Genomic DNA, 20,212 nt, shown 5'->3' on the forward strand with positions numbered 1-20,212 from the left:
AGTGACTGTCTCCTACTCTGTCTGTGCTGGGGCCTCATCTCAGTTGGAGCTCTCTAGGTTCTACCATAATACAAATAATACAAAAAGGACTACAAACTCATCTTTGCCACTGACTTAAATTCGAGTTGTGGGTACTTAGTACTTTTTTATAGTATTACACTCTACCTTGATATAACGCTGTCCTTGGGAGCCAAAAAATCTTACAGTGTTATAGGTGAAACCGCATTATATCAAACTTGCTTTGATCCACCGGGCGTGCGCAGCCCTGTCCCCCCGGAGCACTGCTTTACCACGTTATATCCAAATTTGTGTTATATCGGGTCGCGTTATATCGGGTTAGAGGTGTATTTGTATTATGGTGGTCCCTAGAAATACCCAACTGAGATCACGCCCTGGCACAGACACAGAGTAGGAGACAGTCCCTGCACGCAACCCAACTAATATTAAAAAGGGGGAAGGAATGAAAGCCAAAATAGGGAAAGAACAGGTTAAAGACTATTGGATAAATTAGATGTATTCAAGTTGGCGGGCCCTGATGTACTTAAAACACTAGCTGAATTAATCTTGGAACCATTAGCAATTACCTTTGAGAACTCCTGGAGGATGGGTGAGGGCCCAGAAAACTGGAGAAGGGTAAATGTACCTATCTTTAAAATGGGGAACAAAGAGGACCCAGGGAATTATAGGTCAATTAGCCTAACTTTGATACCTGGAAAGATACTGGAACTAATTATTAAACAATTTGTCAGCACCTGGAGGGTCATAAGGAATAGCCAGCATGGATTCATCAAGAACAAACCAGGCCAAACCAACCTAATTTCCTTCTTTGCCAGGGTTACCGGACTAACGGATTGCAGGGAAGCAGATGTGAGATAGCTTGATTTTATAACGCTTTTGACACAGCCCCAGATGACATTCTCTTAAACAAACTGGGGAAAAGGGTAGAGATGAATTTACGAAAACGTGGGTGCACGTCACGATGGGTTGAAAGGCTGTGCCCAGACTAGTTACCAGGAGTTCATTGTCAAACTGGGAGGCCATATCTCGCGCGGTCCCACAGGGGTCAGCCGCTATTCAACACTATCGTTAATAACTTGCCTAAGGGAGGTGCGACAGCGAGCTGGGAGGCAGGCCCGGAATTCAGTGACCGCGCCAACCAGACACGGGTCTGAACTCGGCAAGGCGGAAGTCAATGAGGCCCAGTGCAGAGCTCCCCGGGAGCTGCTGCCGAACAGGCTCGGGGGCGCCAGGGGCACAAAACTCACGATGGGCCAAGACAGAGAACCTACGAGACCCCGCCCCGCCCCGGGCATCAGCGGGAGTTCCGGGCCAGCGGGGCGGGGCCTCAGGCCGTATTGGCGAACCGGGAAGTGGGCGGGCTCATGCGGGCGGGCGGGCGAGGCCTCAGCAGGGCGCACATGTTAGGAGCAGCAGCCGGTCTGTGTCACGTGGTTACACTCACGTGGCTCCGTAGGCTGAGCCGCCGGTCGGTCACATGATCGGCTGCCCGCCGCCGACTGCCGGTACCTGCGCTCCGCGGCTCCCGCGCCGGGATGCGGCCGCTCTGCGGTTTCCTGGGGCTGCTCGGGGCCGCTTCTTGCGGCCTCTACCTGCTGTCGGCGCGGCTGCACCCGGGGGGCCCGCTCGGGGCCAGCAGGTGGGTGACAGCCCGGTCCAGCTCGGTTCCGGTCCTGTCCCCTCTGGCCCGGGAAAGCGGCTCCTCCCTCCTGTGGGAGCCGCCCACATTTCACCCCCGTGCCAGGCCTGGGGTGCGTCTGACGGCGCAGCTTTCGCTGTGAGCCCGGGACCCCTGGGTCACCAGAGCTGGGCACGAGCGTCTGTGGGCTGCTGAGGGGGGCTGGCTCCCCAGGCCCGTGGTGCTGCCAGTGCCCATGGTGTGGAGCACAGGGCCGGGCCTGCAGGCGGGGTGTTGAAGTTCTAGGGTCCGGGAACATGTTGGCCAACGGGCCGGGCCATCTAGGGCTTTACTGTACCTGTAGCCCACCGTCCTAGCATCCTGGAGCCGCTTTCGAGAAAAGCCTTTGACCCTCCCTTCGTCCATCTGTCACCCCGCAGCCAGACTTTGCAGGGCGGCGGCGCTGTGGGAAATGTGCTTTGCTGAAGGAATGCTGTGATGCCCTGGGGTGTCCTGGAGAAAAGCCCAGAGGAGAATGACTGTTGTGATCTAATGTATGTGCACATCTTGCAATGGGGAATTGCAGCTCTCAGGTGCATGCACTCTTTCCCTGTGTGAAAAGATTTTAAATGATTCCAGAGTCAGGAGGGTTTTCTCTATCTGATTTTGACTGAGCGTGATGTTTAGGATGAATGGGTGAAATATTGGATATTTGTTGGCCTGTAAATATAGGGTGGCAGCCTAAAAATATATCCCCACCATGTGATGATCTTTGCAGGGTGTGAAATCCATAGAAATGTGGTGTTGCATGTTCTGAGCTATGTTTAGCCATAGCAAGTCAGTGTGAAATCCGATCTTTGAGAAGTTTTGAAACTAACAGTGTTGGTGCCGGTCATCTTTGGCTTGACATATCTTCCTAGGATCCTTCACCTATCCTGACTGCTAGGATTTGGAAGATGTTTTGTTTTTTATTTCTTTGATTTATATTGTAGCAAGAAGGGTCCCTCTCCAGAGCTGTGGGTGTCCTTGATATTTCTTTTAAACAACAAATAGCAAAAAGGCAAGTGCTCTAGCAAATTCCATTATGCACCAGCAATAGCTGACTGATGGTATGTCTGTACTACAGAGACTCTACCTGCATAGCTAGGTTGCTGTAACTATGCCAGCATAACCCCATAGCATAGATGCAACCTACACCTCCAGAAGAGGCTTTTCCGTCGGTGTAAGACTGCTACCATCATCAGGGATGTAGTATTCTTCCATTGATATAGATGTGTTTGCACTGAGGGCTGGGTTGGCATAACTATGGCATTCAAGGGTTTGATACTTTTTTTCCCACGCATGTTGCCCACTTAGCTATGTCTACCTTTTAAGTGTAGACCAAGCCTAGTCCCTTATAGCAGCACTGTATAAAGAAAATACCCTGGTTCTGAAGTAGCAGCCCTCAGGTAGTGTTCCCCTTCCCAAAAGCTCCTGTAAAAGGAGGGGCTGTGGAATGTGCTCTGAAAGGCAACACATTTGGACCATATGACACCTAGGACGAGTAAATTCCGAAGCGGAGGACCCTCATAGAGAATACCCCACTCGTGGCTCCTCTGAAACAAAGGGCCTTCTGCTTCTCTGCACTGTGGCATTATGGTTCTGGGAGAGTGATTGCTCAAGTAGGCAGGTCCAAGGCCATGTAACTCTCAGTCAAACTACCTGTTTTTTTTACAGCAAGCACAAAAGCCTAAACACGTGACATTCATCTCTAGTTGGGATTCCTTTCGATTTTTAGCTCTGCCTAACAAAGGTTTGGCTAGCTTTGAGCCCATTGTTGCCCCCAAACCAGGAATTGCCACCCAGAAAACCAGTAAAAGCAAGCAATAGCCCACCCCACCCACAGGTACCAGCTCTTATTGCGTCACTTAACTCTGGATTCTAACATACCATTTGCTATGTGTTACCTGAGTTTGTTCTCCAGGCTCCTCTGCTCTTTGGGGCAGAACCTCAGCTGGTGCAAATTGTCATAGCTCCACTGAGGTCAATGGAGCAAGGACAGTTCAAACCAGCTGAGGATCTGACCCTGTTGAAGACCTGCTCATGCCTTGCTGCCAGGGATAAAACCAGGTGACTTGTACTGACCAGTGACTCTTCTTAGCTTAATGTTATTTTGCTAATAAGGTGCAAAGAGGTCTCTGACTGTCAAGGGTAGAAGGCTGTTGTGGAACATCGCAAGTGAAAAACATGTGCGTGCACACAGTGAAAACTCCTTTAATGATGAGCAGGGTGAATTTGATTTAAATCACTAGTTGGGAAGACTCTATTTAATCATGGATTTCTACATAAAAGTGCATTCTTGTTGGTTGTTATAACGTTAATACATATTCTTCACAACTCAGATAGATGTAGGTTTCATTTTTAGAAGGTACACACTATACATTTTTAAAGTGATTTATTTTGAAAACTTTTCAGATTAGTTTTACAGCTATATCAGAAAATGGATGATTGTTTGGCTCTTTCATTTACCAAAGGTAAATGAAGCAGATATTTATGAAGTCATTGGGAGGTGAACTATCTCCAGTTCAACAGGTTAATCATTAATATTTGGAGGATTTTTTTGCCATGCTGTATTAAGGAGGAGAACATCATCAGACAGACATTTAAATTGTTTTATTTAACTAGAACAGCAAAGTTATGTATTCTGGATTTTTTTCTTCAGCAGCAAACACATAATATTTTAACAAAACAAGCATATGAAATTTTGAATTTAGTTAAACATTCAAGTTTTTTAAAATCAGGTTTATTTTTGTTAAAATTGTTTTTAACTAAGATAGTTAAATGAAATATTTAAAAAACAAAACAAAAAAACAAAAATTAAAGACTATGTCAGCCAGGTCAATGTGAGAAACATAAAATATTGGCTTCTGTAGCTAACTCAGTCGTCTTCATCTTCATTTTCCTGTTTGTTTTTCTTTTCCAGATTATGAACAATCTTTCTTGCTTTTTCAGGTCCCAAACAAATTTCTCAATTTGGAATGAATTAGTCCAAAGGAAGAAAATATTCTTTCTACACCAGCAGAAGAAGCTACTGCTGTTAAAAGTGAGATTATCACTTCATCAGTCTCTGAATCCAAGTGCTTAAGTGACTTCCACCAGTTCACTGGTGTGACTTTCTTTAAAACATCATCAGCAAACATGTATTTCTTGAATGGTTCTTAGTCCCAAACTGGGTCTCTTTTTATTGCCTGCTGCCATTATAGGTTTTCTCTTCTAGTGAGAGAATGGAATGGTAGATCTCAAATCTAGGGTTACCATTCGTCCGGATTCTGCCGGATTTGTCCGGCTTTTTTGAGTTAAAAATAGCGTCCGGGGGAAATTTGTAAATGTCCGGATTTTCCCCCCCATGCAGTGCGTGCGCGGCTTACAGGGCAGCCGGCCGGATCCTGCCACTCGCACGGGACTCCGGCAGCCAGAGCCCTTCCTCCACTTCCCCCTCCTTGAGACCACTCCCCTCTTCTCTCTCCCTCCCTCCCTCCCCCCCTCCCTGCATTCGCAGATCGCCGGCCGGCTGTTCGCCTCGGGCCTCCGGCAGTCTGGAGCTCCGACCCTGCTCCCCCTCCCCCTGCTGCCGAGCAGGTGGGGGGGGGGGTGTCTCAGGAAGGGGCAGTTAAGGGACAAGGAGCAGGGAGCTTAGGTAGGGGGTGGGGTTCTGGAGGGCAGTTAGGAGCAGGGGTCCCAGGAGGGGACAGTCAGGGGACAGGGAGCAGAGGGGTTTAGATGGGTCAGGAGTTCGGGGGGGGGGCTGTCAGGGGGTGAGGGTGTGGATAAGGGTTGGGGCAGTCAGGGGACAGGTGGGGGTAGGGTCCTAGGGAGCCAGTTAGGATGGGGGGAAGGTCTCAGGAGGGGGCAGTCAGGGGACAAGGAGCAGGGAAGCTTAGGTAGGGGGTGGAGTCCTGGGGGGCAGTTAGGGGAAGGGGTCCCAGGAGGGGGCAGTCAGGGGACAAGGAGTGGGGGGGAGGGTTGGGGGTTCTGAAGGGGCGGGAAGTGGGAGGGAGTGGAAGGGGAAGGGGCTGGGCCAGGGCAGGACGGGGGTGGGGCTAGGGCGAGGCTCCTCCCGTCCTCTTTTTTGATTGTTGAAATATGGTAACCCTATCAAATCAATGAAGGCTACACTCAGAAAGACCTCAAGACTTCTGGAATATGCTGTTCAACCAGTTTCACTTTTGTTTCTACTGCCGGTCCCTCCCTTTTCACATTTATCTCCAGACTTCTTCTCTTTGTCCAGATCTATTCCGCCCCCAACAATCTTCTATTCATTGAACTTTTTGAAACTTTGTACTTTTAGAGAGAAGTAAGGGATTGACTCTGTGTACACAAATCTGCAGAGGGACAATAGGGTTGAGGTCTGTTATTTCTCACCTCTATTATTTGATTTATTTAAAAGCATTTTTGCTGTTAAAAAGCATGTTATCTCTGGAGACACAAATCCGCGGTTTGGGAACTGCAAAATTAAGCATCTCTGATGGTATCTTCTAGACTGAGCACTGAGTTCCATTGGGTAGATAGAAAGATTAACCTAAATAATCTATACAGAAGCTCCTGGAACCCCATAAGATTGGGTCCCTAATCCATGAACTATTGGAATTCATTTACAAAACTATTCTTAAACATTACATGAATATATTGTCTCATACTATAGAATTAGAATATATAATCCCTGTTCCATGATGAGATACATTATAGCTCAAAGATATCTTAATTAAAACCTCTTTAGATCGGATTTTTTTGAGAAGGTTTTTTCCCCCTCAAAAAACATTTTGGTGTGTGTGTGTGTTTTTTTTTTTTTTAAATCCATCCTGATGATGAGATATGTGTAGAGATGTGGACTCCCCTCTGGAACTGGAATGCCAGTGTGTGGCCCCTCGCACAGACTGACATCTTCCAGACTGCTATCTGGCTCTGTAGAAAGGATATGGTATTCTTTAAATGAACTGTGTAAGCCAGTAGAGGGCTGGACGTTCTTTTAATTTTTCAGAGAAAAGAGGGGCAAACAGATGCTTAGAGGTAAGACAAAAGGCGGGAGGCTTGAATGTGTCCCCTTGATTTTTCTCTCTCCGAGTGAATTAACACATTGGCTCTGAGACGGGATTCAGGCCATGCTATCTAAGAATGGGTGTCTGTCTGTTAAGCTCATTTTATCTTTCTCTGTAACAGAATTTCCCCAAGATGGAACAAATCCTGATAACCACATAGGTTTTGTATGGTTGACAATAATTTGTTTCCTATATGCACTTTGTTGATGACAGTGATAGTAGATGCACTATCTCTTTAACTGCGTTGAAGTTTATGGGTGTTTCAGACAACAATGGACAAGTGTCACCTGCTGGTCTTCCCCAGCCAGGTCAGATGCTAGTCCAAAGAGTAGATTGTGGAACACAGAGATACCAACAGCCCTTGGACTGGAATGAGTGTGGCTGTGTAAACTTGTAGACCAAGCTGGATGAGTAAGCATCTCAGAGGGGTGATTAAGAAAAAGCAGAAAGTTTTCCTTGCTGATCCCTCCCATCTTCCACTCCTTGTAGGCTATCTTATTGAGGTCAAAACATGTAGGGATAAAGTGAGATAGGCCAAAAGCCATGTAGAGTTGGACCTTGCAAAGGGCATTAAAACCAATAGTAAACGGTTCTATAGCCATATAAATAAGAAGAAAACAAAGAAAGAAGTGGGACCGCTAAACACTGAGGACGGAGTGGAGGTTAAGGATAATTTAAGTATGGCCCAATATCTAAACAAATACTTTGCCTCAGTCTTTAATGAGGAGCTTTGGGATAATGGTAGGATGACAAATGGGAATGAGGCTACGGAGGTAGATATTACAACATCTGAGGTAGAAGCCAAACTCGAACAGCTTAATGGGACTAAATCAGGGGACCCAGATAATCTTCATCCAAGAATATTAAAGGAACTGGCACGTGAAATTGTAAGCCCATTAGCAAGAATTTTTAATGAATCTGTAAACTCAGGGGTTGTACTGTATGACTGGAGAATTGCTAACGTAGTTCCTATTTTTAAGAAAGGGGAAAAAAGTGATCCAGGTAACTACAGGCCTGTTAGTTTGACATCTGTAGTATGCAAGGTCTTGGAAAAAATTTTGAAGGAGAAAGTAGTTAAGGACATTGAGGTCAATGTTAATTGGGACAAAATACAACATGGTTTTACAAAAGGTAGATCGTGCCAAACCAACCTGATCACCTCCTTTGAGAAGGTAACAGATCTTTTTAGACAAAGAAAACGCAGTGGATCTAATTTACCTTGATTTCAGTAAGGCATTTGATACGGTTCCACATGGGGATTTATTAGCTAAATTGGAAAAGATGGGGATCAATATGAAAACCAAAAGGTGGATAAGGAACTGGTTAAAGGGGAGACTACAACGGGTCATACTGAAAGGTGAATTGTCAGGCTGGAAGGAGGTTACTAGTGGAGTTCCTCAGGGATCAGTTTTGGGACCAATCTTATTTAATCTTTTTATTACTGAATTTGGCACAAAAAGTGGGAATGTGCTAATAAAGTTTGCAGATGACACGAAACTGGGAGGTATTGCCAATACGGAGAGGGACCGGGATATCCTACAGGAAGATCTGGATGACCTTGTAAACTGGTGTAATAGTAATAGGATGAAATGTAATAGTGAAAAGTGCAAGGTCATGCATTTAGAGATTAATAACAAGAACTATTGTTATAAGCTGGGGACACATCAGTTGGAAGTAACAGAGGAGGAGAAGGACCTCGGAGTATTGGTTGATCACAGGATGACTATGAGCCACCAATGTGATATGGCTGTGAAAAAAGCTAATGCGGTCTTGGGATGCATCAGGTGAGGTATTTCCAGTGGAGATAAGGAGGTGTTAGTACCGTTATACAAGGCACTGGTGAGACCTCATCTGGAATACTGTGTGCAGTTCTGGTCTCCCATGTTTAAGAAGGATGAATTCAAACTGGAACAGGTACAGAGAGAGGCTACTAGGATGATCCAAGGAATGGAAAACCTGTCATATGAAAGGAGACTCAAAGAGCTTGGCTTGTTTAGCCTAACCAAAAGAAGGCTGAGGGGAGATATGATTGCTCTCTATAAAGATATCAGAGGGATAAATACCAGTGAGGGAGAGGAGTTATTTAAGCTCAGTATCAATGTGGACACAAGAACAAATGGATATAAACTGGCCATCAGGAAGTTTAGACTTGTAATTAGACGAAGATTTCTAACCATCAGAGGAGTGAAGTTCTGGAACAACCTTCCAAGGGGAGCAGTGGAGGCAAAAGACATATCTAGCTTCAAGACTAAGCTTGATAAGTTTATCGAAGGGATGGTATGATCAATTAATTGCCAAAATTAGGTTCTTTGACTATTATTGATAAATATGCCCAATGGCCTGTGATGGGACTCTAGATAGGGTGGGATCTGAGTTATTACAGAGAATTCTTTCTTGGGTGTCTGGCTGGTGAGTCTTGCACGCATGCTCAGGGTTTAGCTGATTGCCATATTTGGGGTCGGGAAGGAATTTTCCTCCAGGGCTGATTGGCAGAGGCCCTCTGGGTTTTTTGCCTTCCTCTGCAGCGTGGGGCACGTGTCACTTACTGGAGGATTCTCTGCACCTTGAAGTCTTGAGCCTACAGCCCCACAAGTTGAGGACTTCAGTAGCTCAGACATAGATCAGGGTTTGTTATAGGAGTGAGTGGGTGAGATTATGTGGCCTGCATTGTGCAGGAGGTCAGACTAGAAGATCATAATGGTCCTGTCTGACCAGGGATTTGGAGCAATCACATTTTTTAATTGCTCCACTCCAGCTCCGGGCAAAAATCTACTGGTCCGTGCTTCAGCTCCGGGCTCTGCTCCAAAGCCCTGCTTCTGACCTTAAAGTCTGAATCTATAATGTCCAACTGAGACAATTCAGTGTTTGAACTCTACAGAAATCACTCTGCAGCCACAGAAGCAGGTGGTTCCGTCAGAATCTGCTTGGTGTGTTGGAGTTTTGTTGGTTACTGAATAACAGCTGTTTCCTATTCGTTCATTCATCAGCATAAATCATCTGATTGAGACTTAGGCCTGGTCTACATTGGGGGGGATCGATCTAAGTTATTCACCTTCAGCTACGTGAATAACGTAGCTGAAGTCGATGTACTTAGACTTACTCACTGCAGTGTCTTCACCGTGGTGAGTCAACTGCTGCTGCTCCCCCATCGACTCTGCCTGCGCCTCTTGCGGCAGTGGAGTACAGGAGTCGACAGGAGAGCACTCGGGAGTCGATTTATCGTGTCTAGTCTAGATGCGATAAATCGATCCCCGCTGGATCGATCGCTGCCCGCTGATCCGGTGGGTAGTGTAGACATACGCTTAGTTGATACAGTGATGGAAGCAAAGAAACTTTTGCACACCCACAGCATGAGATTTCAAAATATGTTTTGAAGCAATTTGTCCAATTCAGTGTGAGATTTCTGCCACTTGAGCTTTCTCCATCAGTTGCCAGAGGAGAGATGTAAACCATGATGACCTGTGAGGTGGAAATCAATAAGGAAGATGCACACAGCACTTAACCAGTAGTGGAAGGTAAAAGATCGTCATATAGTACTATTCAACCAGCAGAATGGTGTGAACGATATTCTTCCTCAAGAAATGACCAGGTCCAATTAATCTCTGATGAAGGGCCATCAAAGTGTCTAGCCCCAACCTCAAATTGCGGGAGGCAACAGTTGGTCCCTGCCATGGGTAAAATCTACAGTTGTCATACCTCCATACTCAGCCCAAACACTGGATCCAGAGTGCAGCCAGCGGTATGAGTCGGGCCAGCAGCAACCTGGGATAGTCAGTGCCATGGTGACCAAGAGATCCTGGCACTGGTGCCTCCAACACCTCCTCTGTGAGGAATGTCAGCTGCTTGCATGCAGCATGGTGATCTGTGCACTGGCTCCAATCCCATCTAGCGATGCCCTGGATTCTGTTTTCAATCTTGCTTCAGGGTAGGAGATGAATGATCCAGGTGGGATGCAAACAGTACTGTTAATTTTCAGTTTGCTGAAGATGAGGTAGGGGAAGCTCTTTTGTTCGGACTGTTTCAGCTTGTTCTATGCAGGCTGGCTGGGTCCGCTAAGCAATACCAAAGGTCGGTCATGGGAATGTTTGTCAAGCTGAGTGAGTGCACTGCATAGGTAAAGCAGGAGCTTGCTCTGCAATATAGCATTGCTGTTCACATTTAGAAAAGGCCTATGTTGGTGTAAAGCCTGCTGGTCGATTTCCTAGGAATTCTAGAGTTCAAATGAGAATGTCATTGAGTCACTAGCATTGTTCCCTCTAATTTTTTATATTCATGTGCGGAATTAATTTTATGTGCACCAATATGGAGGTGTTTGTGGTGGGGGTGGGGCCAAAGGGTTCGGAGAGTGGGAGGGGGATCCGGGTTGGGGTGCAGGCTCTGGGGTGGGGCAGATGGTGGGTGTGGGGGTGAGGGCTCCGGCTGGGGGTGTGGCTCTGGGGTGGGGCCAGGGATGAGGGGTTTGGGGTGCAGGCTGCCCTGGGGCTGTGGTGGGGAGAGAGGAGACTCTTCCCCCCCCCCCCCCAGCCCTATCTCACCACAGCAGCCCCAGGGCTGGGGCTGGGGGAGAGGCACCTCTCCCTGCCAGCAGCCCTGCATGTCCCAACTTGCTCCCCTCCCCGCCCACCCCCTACCTCTCACTTCTCCAGGCCCCTGTGGCTGCATGCCTGCATGGATCTTTATAGCCTGCTGTGTGGCCATGCAGCTTAGAGGGAACTTAGGTCACTAGACAGTTTGCCACAGAGTTCCTCTGACCTGAAGTAACTTGACCTGCCTCAGTTTCCCCATTTGTAAAATCTGGTGAAGATATTTGACCTTGGCTGTCAGTTTGTTAATGTGTGCAGAATATGTTTGAGAGGTGCTTGGCGTGTCAAGGATTTATCATTTTAGTTGGGTCTCCCTCTTCCTTCTCAGGTCACTCAAGTTCCCATCAGACTTGGAGGAGCTGCGAGAGCTTTCAGAGTTTCTACAGTACTATAAGCAAGAGCACCAGAGCTATGTGTTGCTGCTGTTCTGTGCTGCCTACCTCTACAAGCAGTCCTTCGCCATCCCCGGCTCCAGCTTTCTGGTATGCACCCACTCAGCTCTCTAGCACTCTCTGTTCTTTTTCCTTCACCAGGCTTTCCAAAGCTGGGATTTGCCATGGGGTCTTAGACCATTCACTGGGCTCTCTTGTTTATTGGGCTCACCATTTAACCCCCTGTCCTGGCCTATCACCTTGCTTCCAGGTGAACAGGACTCCTATTTGGGAGTTTGAGAAATATATTGTACACCCCTAGCCTGGGGACTAGACCTACTAGCCAGAGGTAGATACAAAACACTAGGGGGGGTGAACCATCAAGGTTTAATGACAATGCTATGGGGAGAAGCTCATCCCTGCTCCTTTCTATTCCCCCGGTTATACCTCCAAGGGGCAAAGCCTCGCACTGGAAGCTCATGCTCAGTTTAATGACCTCTTAAGTCCTATTCAGAGTCACTGCTTTCAGGCTACGGTCCCATGTGCCATGCGACTGACATTCTTTCTTTATAGATGTGACCTTACATTTGGCCATATTCAAACATATAGTTTCTGATCGTGCCCAATTTACCAAGTGATCCTGTTGGCTCTGTATGACACTCCACCCTCATTATTTACTAAACAACCAGTTTTTCCATATACAATATCTACAGTGACTCTATATTCATCTCTAAATTGTTGATAAAAATATTAATATTGAACAGCCTTGGGCTGAGGTCCAGTTTCTGTAGGATCCCACCCAATGATTACACTTGGTGATCTGTTAGTAATCCACTTACTGTGCACCTGGTTGAGTTTGGGTAGAGCTGGTTTTCAATCAGACTGTTGTGCGGTGCTCAAGCACTTTACTGATGTACATGGTTCTGGTTCACCCTGGTTTCTGCCACTTGGAATAGCTTTAGATAAGTTCTTAATATTCCCATGCTATTACCATTCCATGTCAGCAGAGGTGGTAGTTGGTCTTGGCCTATTGTCTGATCACAAATGGGAAGGAAGGCATCCATGAGACAACCTCTGCTAAGATGCTGGCTGCACTGTGCAAATGCTTTAGGTCACCTGAGCCAGGTGCCTTTCAAGCCCTGGAATTCAGGGACCAAGGGAGGAACCGAGTGAGTCTCCTCCATAAGGCAACTGAGCTCCCTGACTCAAGGACTGAGACTGCAGTGGTCAGTTCAGACACTGCTCTCCTGCACTGGTGTAGCTTCTAGAATGAGCCATGGGTTTTAACCGTTTGTGTTATGGTGGCACTCAGAGGCCACAACTGAGCTAGGTGGTTCCCTGCCCCAGATGTACCTGGCATCTTGCGCGAAGGTGACAGAGCTTCTCTCTTTGGAATGACTGACACTGTCCCCAAACTCTCTGCCTTGTCTGGATGGGAGATCCTCTCTCTGGAGTTTTAATACAGAAAGTCCAGGACAGGCAGCGAAGCTGTGTCCCTGTGGGAGCAAAGGGGATGGCCGGGTCCCCATCAAGCCACCCATGTGGCCAGAGGAGAGTTGGGCTGGCTGTGATTGTGTACACATTGCTGATCATATTTGTCCAGTCTCTTATTCATAAGGTCTCACACCCTGCTTTTGTTCTACCAGAACATCCTCGCTGGGGCTCTGTTTGGACCATGGATGGGGCTCTTGCTGTGCTCTGCTTTGACTTCTGTGGGTGCCACCTGCTGTTACCTGCTCTCCAGGGCCTTTGGGAAACAGTTCGTAGTCTACTGGTTTCCTGATAAAGTGGCCATGCTGCAAAGAAAGGTAAAGAGATCCCTGCTGCTGGGACAAACCCCCGGGCTGACTGGAGCAGAGCTGAGCTGTGATCCTACAGCCCCTTCTTAGCCCAGGCCCTGCATTTGTGGTTCTTTAGTTCCCTGTGTCTTACCACCATGGCCGTTATTGTCCTTCTGGCTTTGGAATCAGTCCAGTGGACCCAGAAAGTAAGCAGCATGGGCTTTTCAGAGTGAGAACTAACCACAGTAGTTATAATGGAGTAGGTACTCCTGTATGGTAGTGCCCTCTAGCTTCAGCCCTGTTTGCTTTGAAAAGGAATTGGAAGAGTGGCCCCAGGGGGTTCTGTGTTTGTGTGTCAATCTCTCTCTCTCTCTGCTCCTTTCAAATGTAAACGCGCCCTGGGTTCTGAGAGTTAAGCTGGGCTCTGCTTTCTCATGCATCGTCCCCAGCAGGCCAAATTGGGCCTTCAGAGATGCCTTAGCAACCTCTCTGACGGCAGGTGTAACTAGCTAGAACTTGGTAAGTAACTTTGATGCCCAGGAAGATACCAGTTCGTTCTGCCGTAACCCTGCTTGACCAGTACAGCTGACAAGAATAAAATGCAGTGGACGCTTAGGAAGGGTGGGATACTCTGAGCTCTCAAGCAATAGTCTCTGAATTCTGCAAACAGAAACTTGGCATAGATTCAGTTCCGGTATTCACATTTAAAAATCAGCTCTGGCCCAGGGACCACCTGACTTGGTGCCCCACCTGTCCATGCCTGCTATACAGCCCACCTGCCATTCCCCGCTAGGACTCTCTGTGAGCATATGGGGAGGCTGCTCTTGTTTTGCAGTTTAAATTGATACAAATTCTTAAAATGATCGAAGGCATTACAAGGGCTGGAAGCTGCTTTAAGCCAACCCTCTTAGCCTTGTGTCTGTTAAATAGAGCAAAGGCTGTAGGTTTGCTGCACAGGAGCTTTAGACTGGTTTTAACTGCAGAATAATATTGTGGAGAATGCAGCTTGGAGGCTGAATGCCGGCCAGAGGGTGAGAGACAGATTTAAAAAATTTATTAAGATGATGATTTAAAAAAAAAAAAAGTGAACAGAGTTCGAGCATAGAAGTTTCTGGTTATCAGGGAATAACGTACAAATTATCGAGGGTGCAAAGTTTGGTTTAAGATCGGGTGGCATAAGGAATACATAATCTGCAATATCCCTGATTGGGGGTAAAAGGTTGATGGGTCAAAGTACAGGCATTGAGATATGAGGGTATGAAGTTCATAGAGTGGCTATGTTTGGGTGTGGGGTATAATGGGTGGATATGATGATGAGGATGGATTGACCCTCATTTGTTGAGATTTAATGTTCAGGGAGTTTATGGTTCCAGTTCATATGATCCAACGGAGAAGGTCACTTGATCCCTTTCTCGTAGTGGGAGAACGATGTCACTCTGGCTCACGCTTCCTGGTACTGTCGGTGGCCGGTGATGTGCTCGATGTAGATGTCCCTGGACCATCGGATGGTGTCTGAGACCATGCGGCGCTGCTACTTTGAACTGTGCCCTGAGGGGTCTGCACAGGAATGGCAGTGCCTCCTTAGCCTGCGGCACCAAGAGTCAGCAGAGCATGGGGTAGTGGCTGGCCAAGCTGACAAGTGCCTACTGTGCTAAGGGGGTTGATAGGCGGCAAGGGGCAGCAAGTATCTGGTACAGGAAGGAGGGGCTTGCTGTGGCCTTTTTTTGTCCTTTTTAACCCCTCCAAAGTCTGGCCACTAAGTGCAAAGCCTCCCTTAGGCTGTATTGTGCTGTTAGAATTGATCAGTGACCATGTATAGCACTGGGAACACTCCAGACAGCCGTGTTACTAAGGGCCCAAGCCTGAAAACACTGCTGTCAGGCAGAGTGTTTCCTAGCAGGAGTGGAGTCAATCAGGTAAGTGTTGGCTGGAGCAAGCCCCGAGGGTGTGGAGAATGTCTGGCTGATCACATCCTACTGCTTTCTCGCAGTGCTGCTGCCTGGACACAGCAAAAGGTGCCCTTACACTGTTAAGGAGATGCTCAAGGGACAGGGCTGAGGTTGCATGTTCACCCTTCCCTTCCACACTGACCTGGCTGCCTTTTTAATTTTAAGGACTACCCATTATAGTGACCTTGGGAACCAGTTTTCACTAGTGGAATGGCGCTGCTGGAAAGCAGGGTAAGATGCAGGGAATGCAGCTGCCCTTTGTGTAAGTGTTTGTTTAGATCATATCTGCCCGTCAGTGATGGGCCACTTTTCCACTGGTCTTTCACACCCCAGGTTAGCGTGTACTTTCACTGGGTGCAGCTGTTGCACAGGCAAAGCTGATCCTGGTGCATGTGGGTACCATGGTACTAAGCTACTCTGGTTTGCTTTGATTCTGGGCTGATGTTACATTGTGGCTTATTGAAATGAAGCCCTGAACCTCTGCTAGTGTCAGACTGGGTGTCTCGGCCCTGCAGTAGTTGGCCGGTAACGGGCAGTGGCAGTGCTGACCTGGTTTCTCTTGTCCGATGGCAGGTGGAGGAGAACAGAAGCTGCTTATTTTTCTTCTTGTTGTTTCTGAGACTTTTCCCCATGACCCCAAACTGGTTTCTGAACCTGGCGTCTCCGATCCTGAACATCCCGGTTTCTCAGTTCTTCTTCTCCGTCCTTATCGGTAAGGAGCTGGGGCTGGGGACAAGCAGGCTCCGTATTCAGGAAGGGATCAAACCCAACCTACTCTTTGCTGCTGTTAGAACCCAGCAAACCTGAGAACGTACCATGCTACACTTGAGGAATTCCAGCTTTAAGGGTCCCACAGCAACAGTCACTTGGCTGTTAGTTTCCTGATTCGCTACTGTCTGTGCCCTTACACTGTTACCTCTTCCCAGGGTGAAATGGCTGTTCCTGGAGAGAACTCGGCTGTCGTCGGGTGTCGCGATGCCCATTGGTTTTTAATGAGTGCTGGGAGATGGCATTGTGGCTCAACTGTCCAACCCGAGTGTTTTCTACAATCTCCCCTGTTTGCACAAACCCACACAATGGCCCTGCAGAAACTCACCCCTGGCCCCAGCCTCATGTGTGCTGTCCTCTCACCAGGCGCTGTACAGCATAGATGATGCAGATTGCCCACTGCACTGCTGCAGCCAGGTTGGCCACTTGGCTGTGTCAGGAGCTGGGAGTGGAGCATTCTCAGTGACAGGACCCCAGCTGTGTTAGATGAGGCTGGGCGCAGCCTGTCCAGAAAGGCTTCCCCAAGATGGAGGGGCAGAGAGGGGGCATTGCTTATGTCCCTGTTTTCTTCACAATGGTTAGTCCCCTGTAGCACTAGCAAACAAAAGTGACCCAGGGGCACTGAGCTGTATTCCACCATGTGCATGTGGGGGGAGGGATAGCTCAGGGGGTTGAGTATTGGCCTGCTAAACCCAGGGTTGTGAGTTCAATCCTTGAGGGGGCCACTTGGGGATCTGGGGCAAAATCAGTACTTGGTCCTGCTAGTGAAGGCAGGGGGCTGGACTCGATGACCTTTCAAGGTCCCTTCCAGTTCTAGGAGATGGGATATCTCCATTAATTTAATTTAATTTAATGTGCAGCTCTCAGCTTTGTCAGCACACTTGGCTGCAGAGAAGATGTGACCTTTGACCAGTGTGTTACACTGTACTCTGCATGCCATCTCTGAGCAGTACGGATCTGTGGGTATTTAGCCAGAGCCATCCTGAAGATGCACCAGGGCACTAGGGATGGTTGTCTAGTAACAGGCTTCTCCCTCTGACTCTTCCAGGTCTGATCCCTTATAACTTCATTTGTGTGCAGACGGGTGCCATCCTCTCGCAGATCACGTCCCTGGATGCCATTTTCTCCTGGGGCACGTTGCTTAAGCTACTGGCCATAGCCATGGTGGCATTGATACCGGGGACCCTGATTAAGCAATTCAGCCGGACACACCTGAAATTGGATGAAAAGGACCAGAGTGTTCGCCTGCTCAACGGCAAAAAGAGCATGTGAGGGACTGGGTGCAGCAGCTGTTCAGAATGTCTGATTGTTCAATTATGGGGACGGTGCAATCGTCAGCAACTAGATGGTGTTTTAACTTGCTGGCTGCACTGCCTCTTCTCTGCACAAGCCAGGGCAGAGGACAACTGCAGTTCTTAAATCTTTTTAAGTCTAGGAGGAGTTGTGATGGTCTCATTTTAAATGGTGCTTGTATAAATGTGAATGTCTGGGTCACGGGGGAGCTGCCAATGGGCTTCGGAAAAATCTGTGGGTCCATTTTCTGACCCTGGTGAAGTGGTGCCACATTTAGTGCCATGCTGGAGCTCCTGGCCTCCACAGGGGTTTGCCAAGTGTGTCCAGTGCCCTTGGCCTCTCTGAAGTGCTGGCAGGCACTGCTAGGTGACTGCCATTCATATGGCAGTTGGTTTAAGATGGCGGTGGTGGTAGAGTCGTGCAGGGTGAGAACTAGGCTGGCTGTAATAAATGAGCCACCTGTGTGCCCGCCTGCCCAGCGAAAGCAGCTCTGCTCGCCCTGGCACACGGGATTCAGGTCTGTTCAGACAAGGCCTCCTGCAAGGCTACAGCATGTCGCTGCCTCCTTCCTCCCCCATCTCCGTGTGCTGTGCAGTGGGGCTTTCACTAGAGCTGAGCTAATGCTACAGGCTCGAGGGTTAACAGGCCTCCTGCCAGGGTGATTGTGCCCAGGGGTTTATTGGGGAGGATCCATTATTGTGCTGGAGCCCAGGCCAGACTTCCCCTTGCTTGGTCCACACAATTCACAAGGGTTGTGCTTCCTGTTGTGCTGGATTCAGGAGAGCACAAGTACCCTTGCTGCATCCATAGCTGGCCTGCTTCTTTCCTTCTGGCACAGATTACTTCCAGGCACACCTCAGCCCCACCCTACCCAGATCCTTTCCTGTGATTGCTTGTTGCTCTGCAGCTCACTTTAGGATTCCTCCCCATGCCGTATTCTTCAATGTCATTCTTTTAGTGCCTCCTAAGGAATGGGAATAGCTGTACTCCCGTCCCAGGGCATCCTCATCCCCTCTAGCCTGCCTCCAGCAGTGGCCAATAAATCCCCAGTATATCAGCAGAAGATACAAAACCTCCTGCTGCTTCCATAATGCCTCAGGCCATGTGTGCAATTCTGTGCATGGAAAGAGACTGCCTGCTTGAGAAAATGGATACACAGCTCCAGAAGTAGCCTAGAATCATAGAATATCAGAGTTGGAAGGGACCTCAAGAGGTCATCTAGTCCAACCCCCTGCTCAAAGCAGGACCAATTCCCAGCTAAATCATCCCAGCCTCACTTGGTTATCCAGCCTGTCTGGCCCAGAGCCAGTGCTCCTGGGTTTTTTGGAGTATAGTTTCTAAATGCAGGAAACCAGCACTAAACCTGGTCACTGCATAGCCAAGCCCTGTGCCTTTTACCTGCCTATTTTTGAACAGAGGAAACCCAGCAGCAGTATGTCCAGGGAATTGGTCTCAGCATCACTTGTGCCATCCATGTGTTTGGGGAAATAGCAAATCTTTCTGTCCGTGTCTAGCTCTTCAGGAGCTGTTTCCTGCTGACAAGGTTTCATACTGAGGAATGGACTTCTCTGTAGTGAGGCTGCATCTGTGCCTGTACTGCCTGGGGCACATTGTGAATCAGCTGCTTCTTAGGCAAGAAGATTGAAGGAAACATAGCCCAGAAATGCCTGGCTGCTGGAGCCCAGCTGAGTGGTGATTTGTGTCCTTGCCTGGACTTCACACAAAGTGCCTTACCACCCAGGCATCTGTTTACATGTAAATTACTGCATCTCAAATAAATGGTGATGAAACTAGGGTGACCAAATGTCCCGATTTTATAGGGACAGTTCCGATTTTTGGGTCTTTTTCTTATATAGGGTCCTATTACCCCGCCACCCCCGTCCCGATTTTTCACACTTGCTGTCTGGTCACCCTACGTGAAACTTTACAGAGCAAGTTTGTTAAATGAAGCAAATTTTGTGCTTGCAAAGGTGTCTGGCAGTGAGTGGCCCCTATACTTCCCCCTCAGAGCTAAGGGAACCCTCTCTCACCTGGGGAGGGTAGGTCAGTGTCCAAGCCCATTCCAGGAAGCCTCAGCCAAGAGGTTTAGCAAAGTGGCTGTCTGTAAGGCCCTGGCCTGAGACCAAGTTTGCTTTGCCCAGTGAGCCGGAAGTTGCTGCTAACCACTCTTCTTTGCCATTGGCTGGAAACTTGCTGGTAATGGCAACTGGTGATGAGAGATGATCAGTATGGTCAGGAAAACATCCAGAGCATAAAGTTCACTTGTGGCCTTTGCTTGGCATTCCTGCTGCACTCAGATGCCCTGCAGTGGTGGCGTATCCCGTATCCTCTGGCACGGGATGTGCTATCATCCTACCTTGCAGTGTCTTTCCCAGTTTAAAATGTTTTCTGGAAGAACTAAGCATGCTGAAATTCCCTTGAGGCTAGGGCCTGTTGGATTCTGAGGGTACATCTACACTACCGGGGGGGAGTCGATTTAAGATACGCAAATTCAGCTACGTGAATAGCGTAGCTGAATTCGACGTATTGCAGCCGACTTACCCCGTTGTGAGGACGGCGGCAAAATCGACTTCTGGGGCTTTTTGTCGGCGGCGCTTACTACCACCTCCGCTGGTGGAGTTAGAGCGCCGATTCGGGGATCGATTGTCGCGTCCCAATGGGACGCGATAAATCGATCCCCAAGAGGTCGATTTCTACCCGCCGATTCAGGCGGATAGTATAGACCTAGCCTTAGTTCACTGCTGTGGGGCTGGTCT

At 48.2% G+C, this 20,212-nt stretch overlaps 1 protein-coding gene across 2 annotated transcripts; it reads left to right on the top strand.

The window, feature by feature from the left end:
• Positions 1–1,451: 1,451 nt before the first annotated feature.
• On the top strand, positions 1,452–19,250 carry TMEM41A (transmembrane protein 41A). Of its 2 annotated transcripts, none has more exons than XM_054040743.1 (5): positions 1,452–1,657; positions 11,623–11,776; positions 13,312–13,473; positions 15,969–16,107; positions 17,212–19,250. In XM_054040743.1, the coding sequence occupies exons 1-5, from the start codon at positions 1,554–1,556 to the stop codon at positions 17,433–17,435; spliced, it is 783 nt and encodes a 260-aa protein (XP_053896718.1). In that variant the 5' UTR covers positions 1,452–1,553; the 3' UTR covers positions 17,436–19,250. The 2 variants fall into 2 exon arrangements, with proteins under 2 accessions (XP_053896718.1, XP_053896719.1); XM_054040744.1 differs by lacking the exon at positions 1,452–1,657 and adding an exon at positions 2,077–2,190.
• The last annotated feature ends 962 nt before the right edge of the window (positions 19,251–20,212 follow it).

The sequence above is a fragment of the Malaclemys terrapin genome, chromosome 9 (genome assembly GCF_027887155.1).
Source record: "Malaclemys terrapin pileata isolate rMalTer1 chromosome 9, rMalTer1.hap1, whole genome shotgun sequence".
Lineage (NCBI taxonomy): Eukaryota > Metazoa > Chordata > Testudines > Emydidae > Malaclemys > Malaclemys terrapin.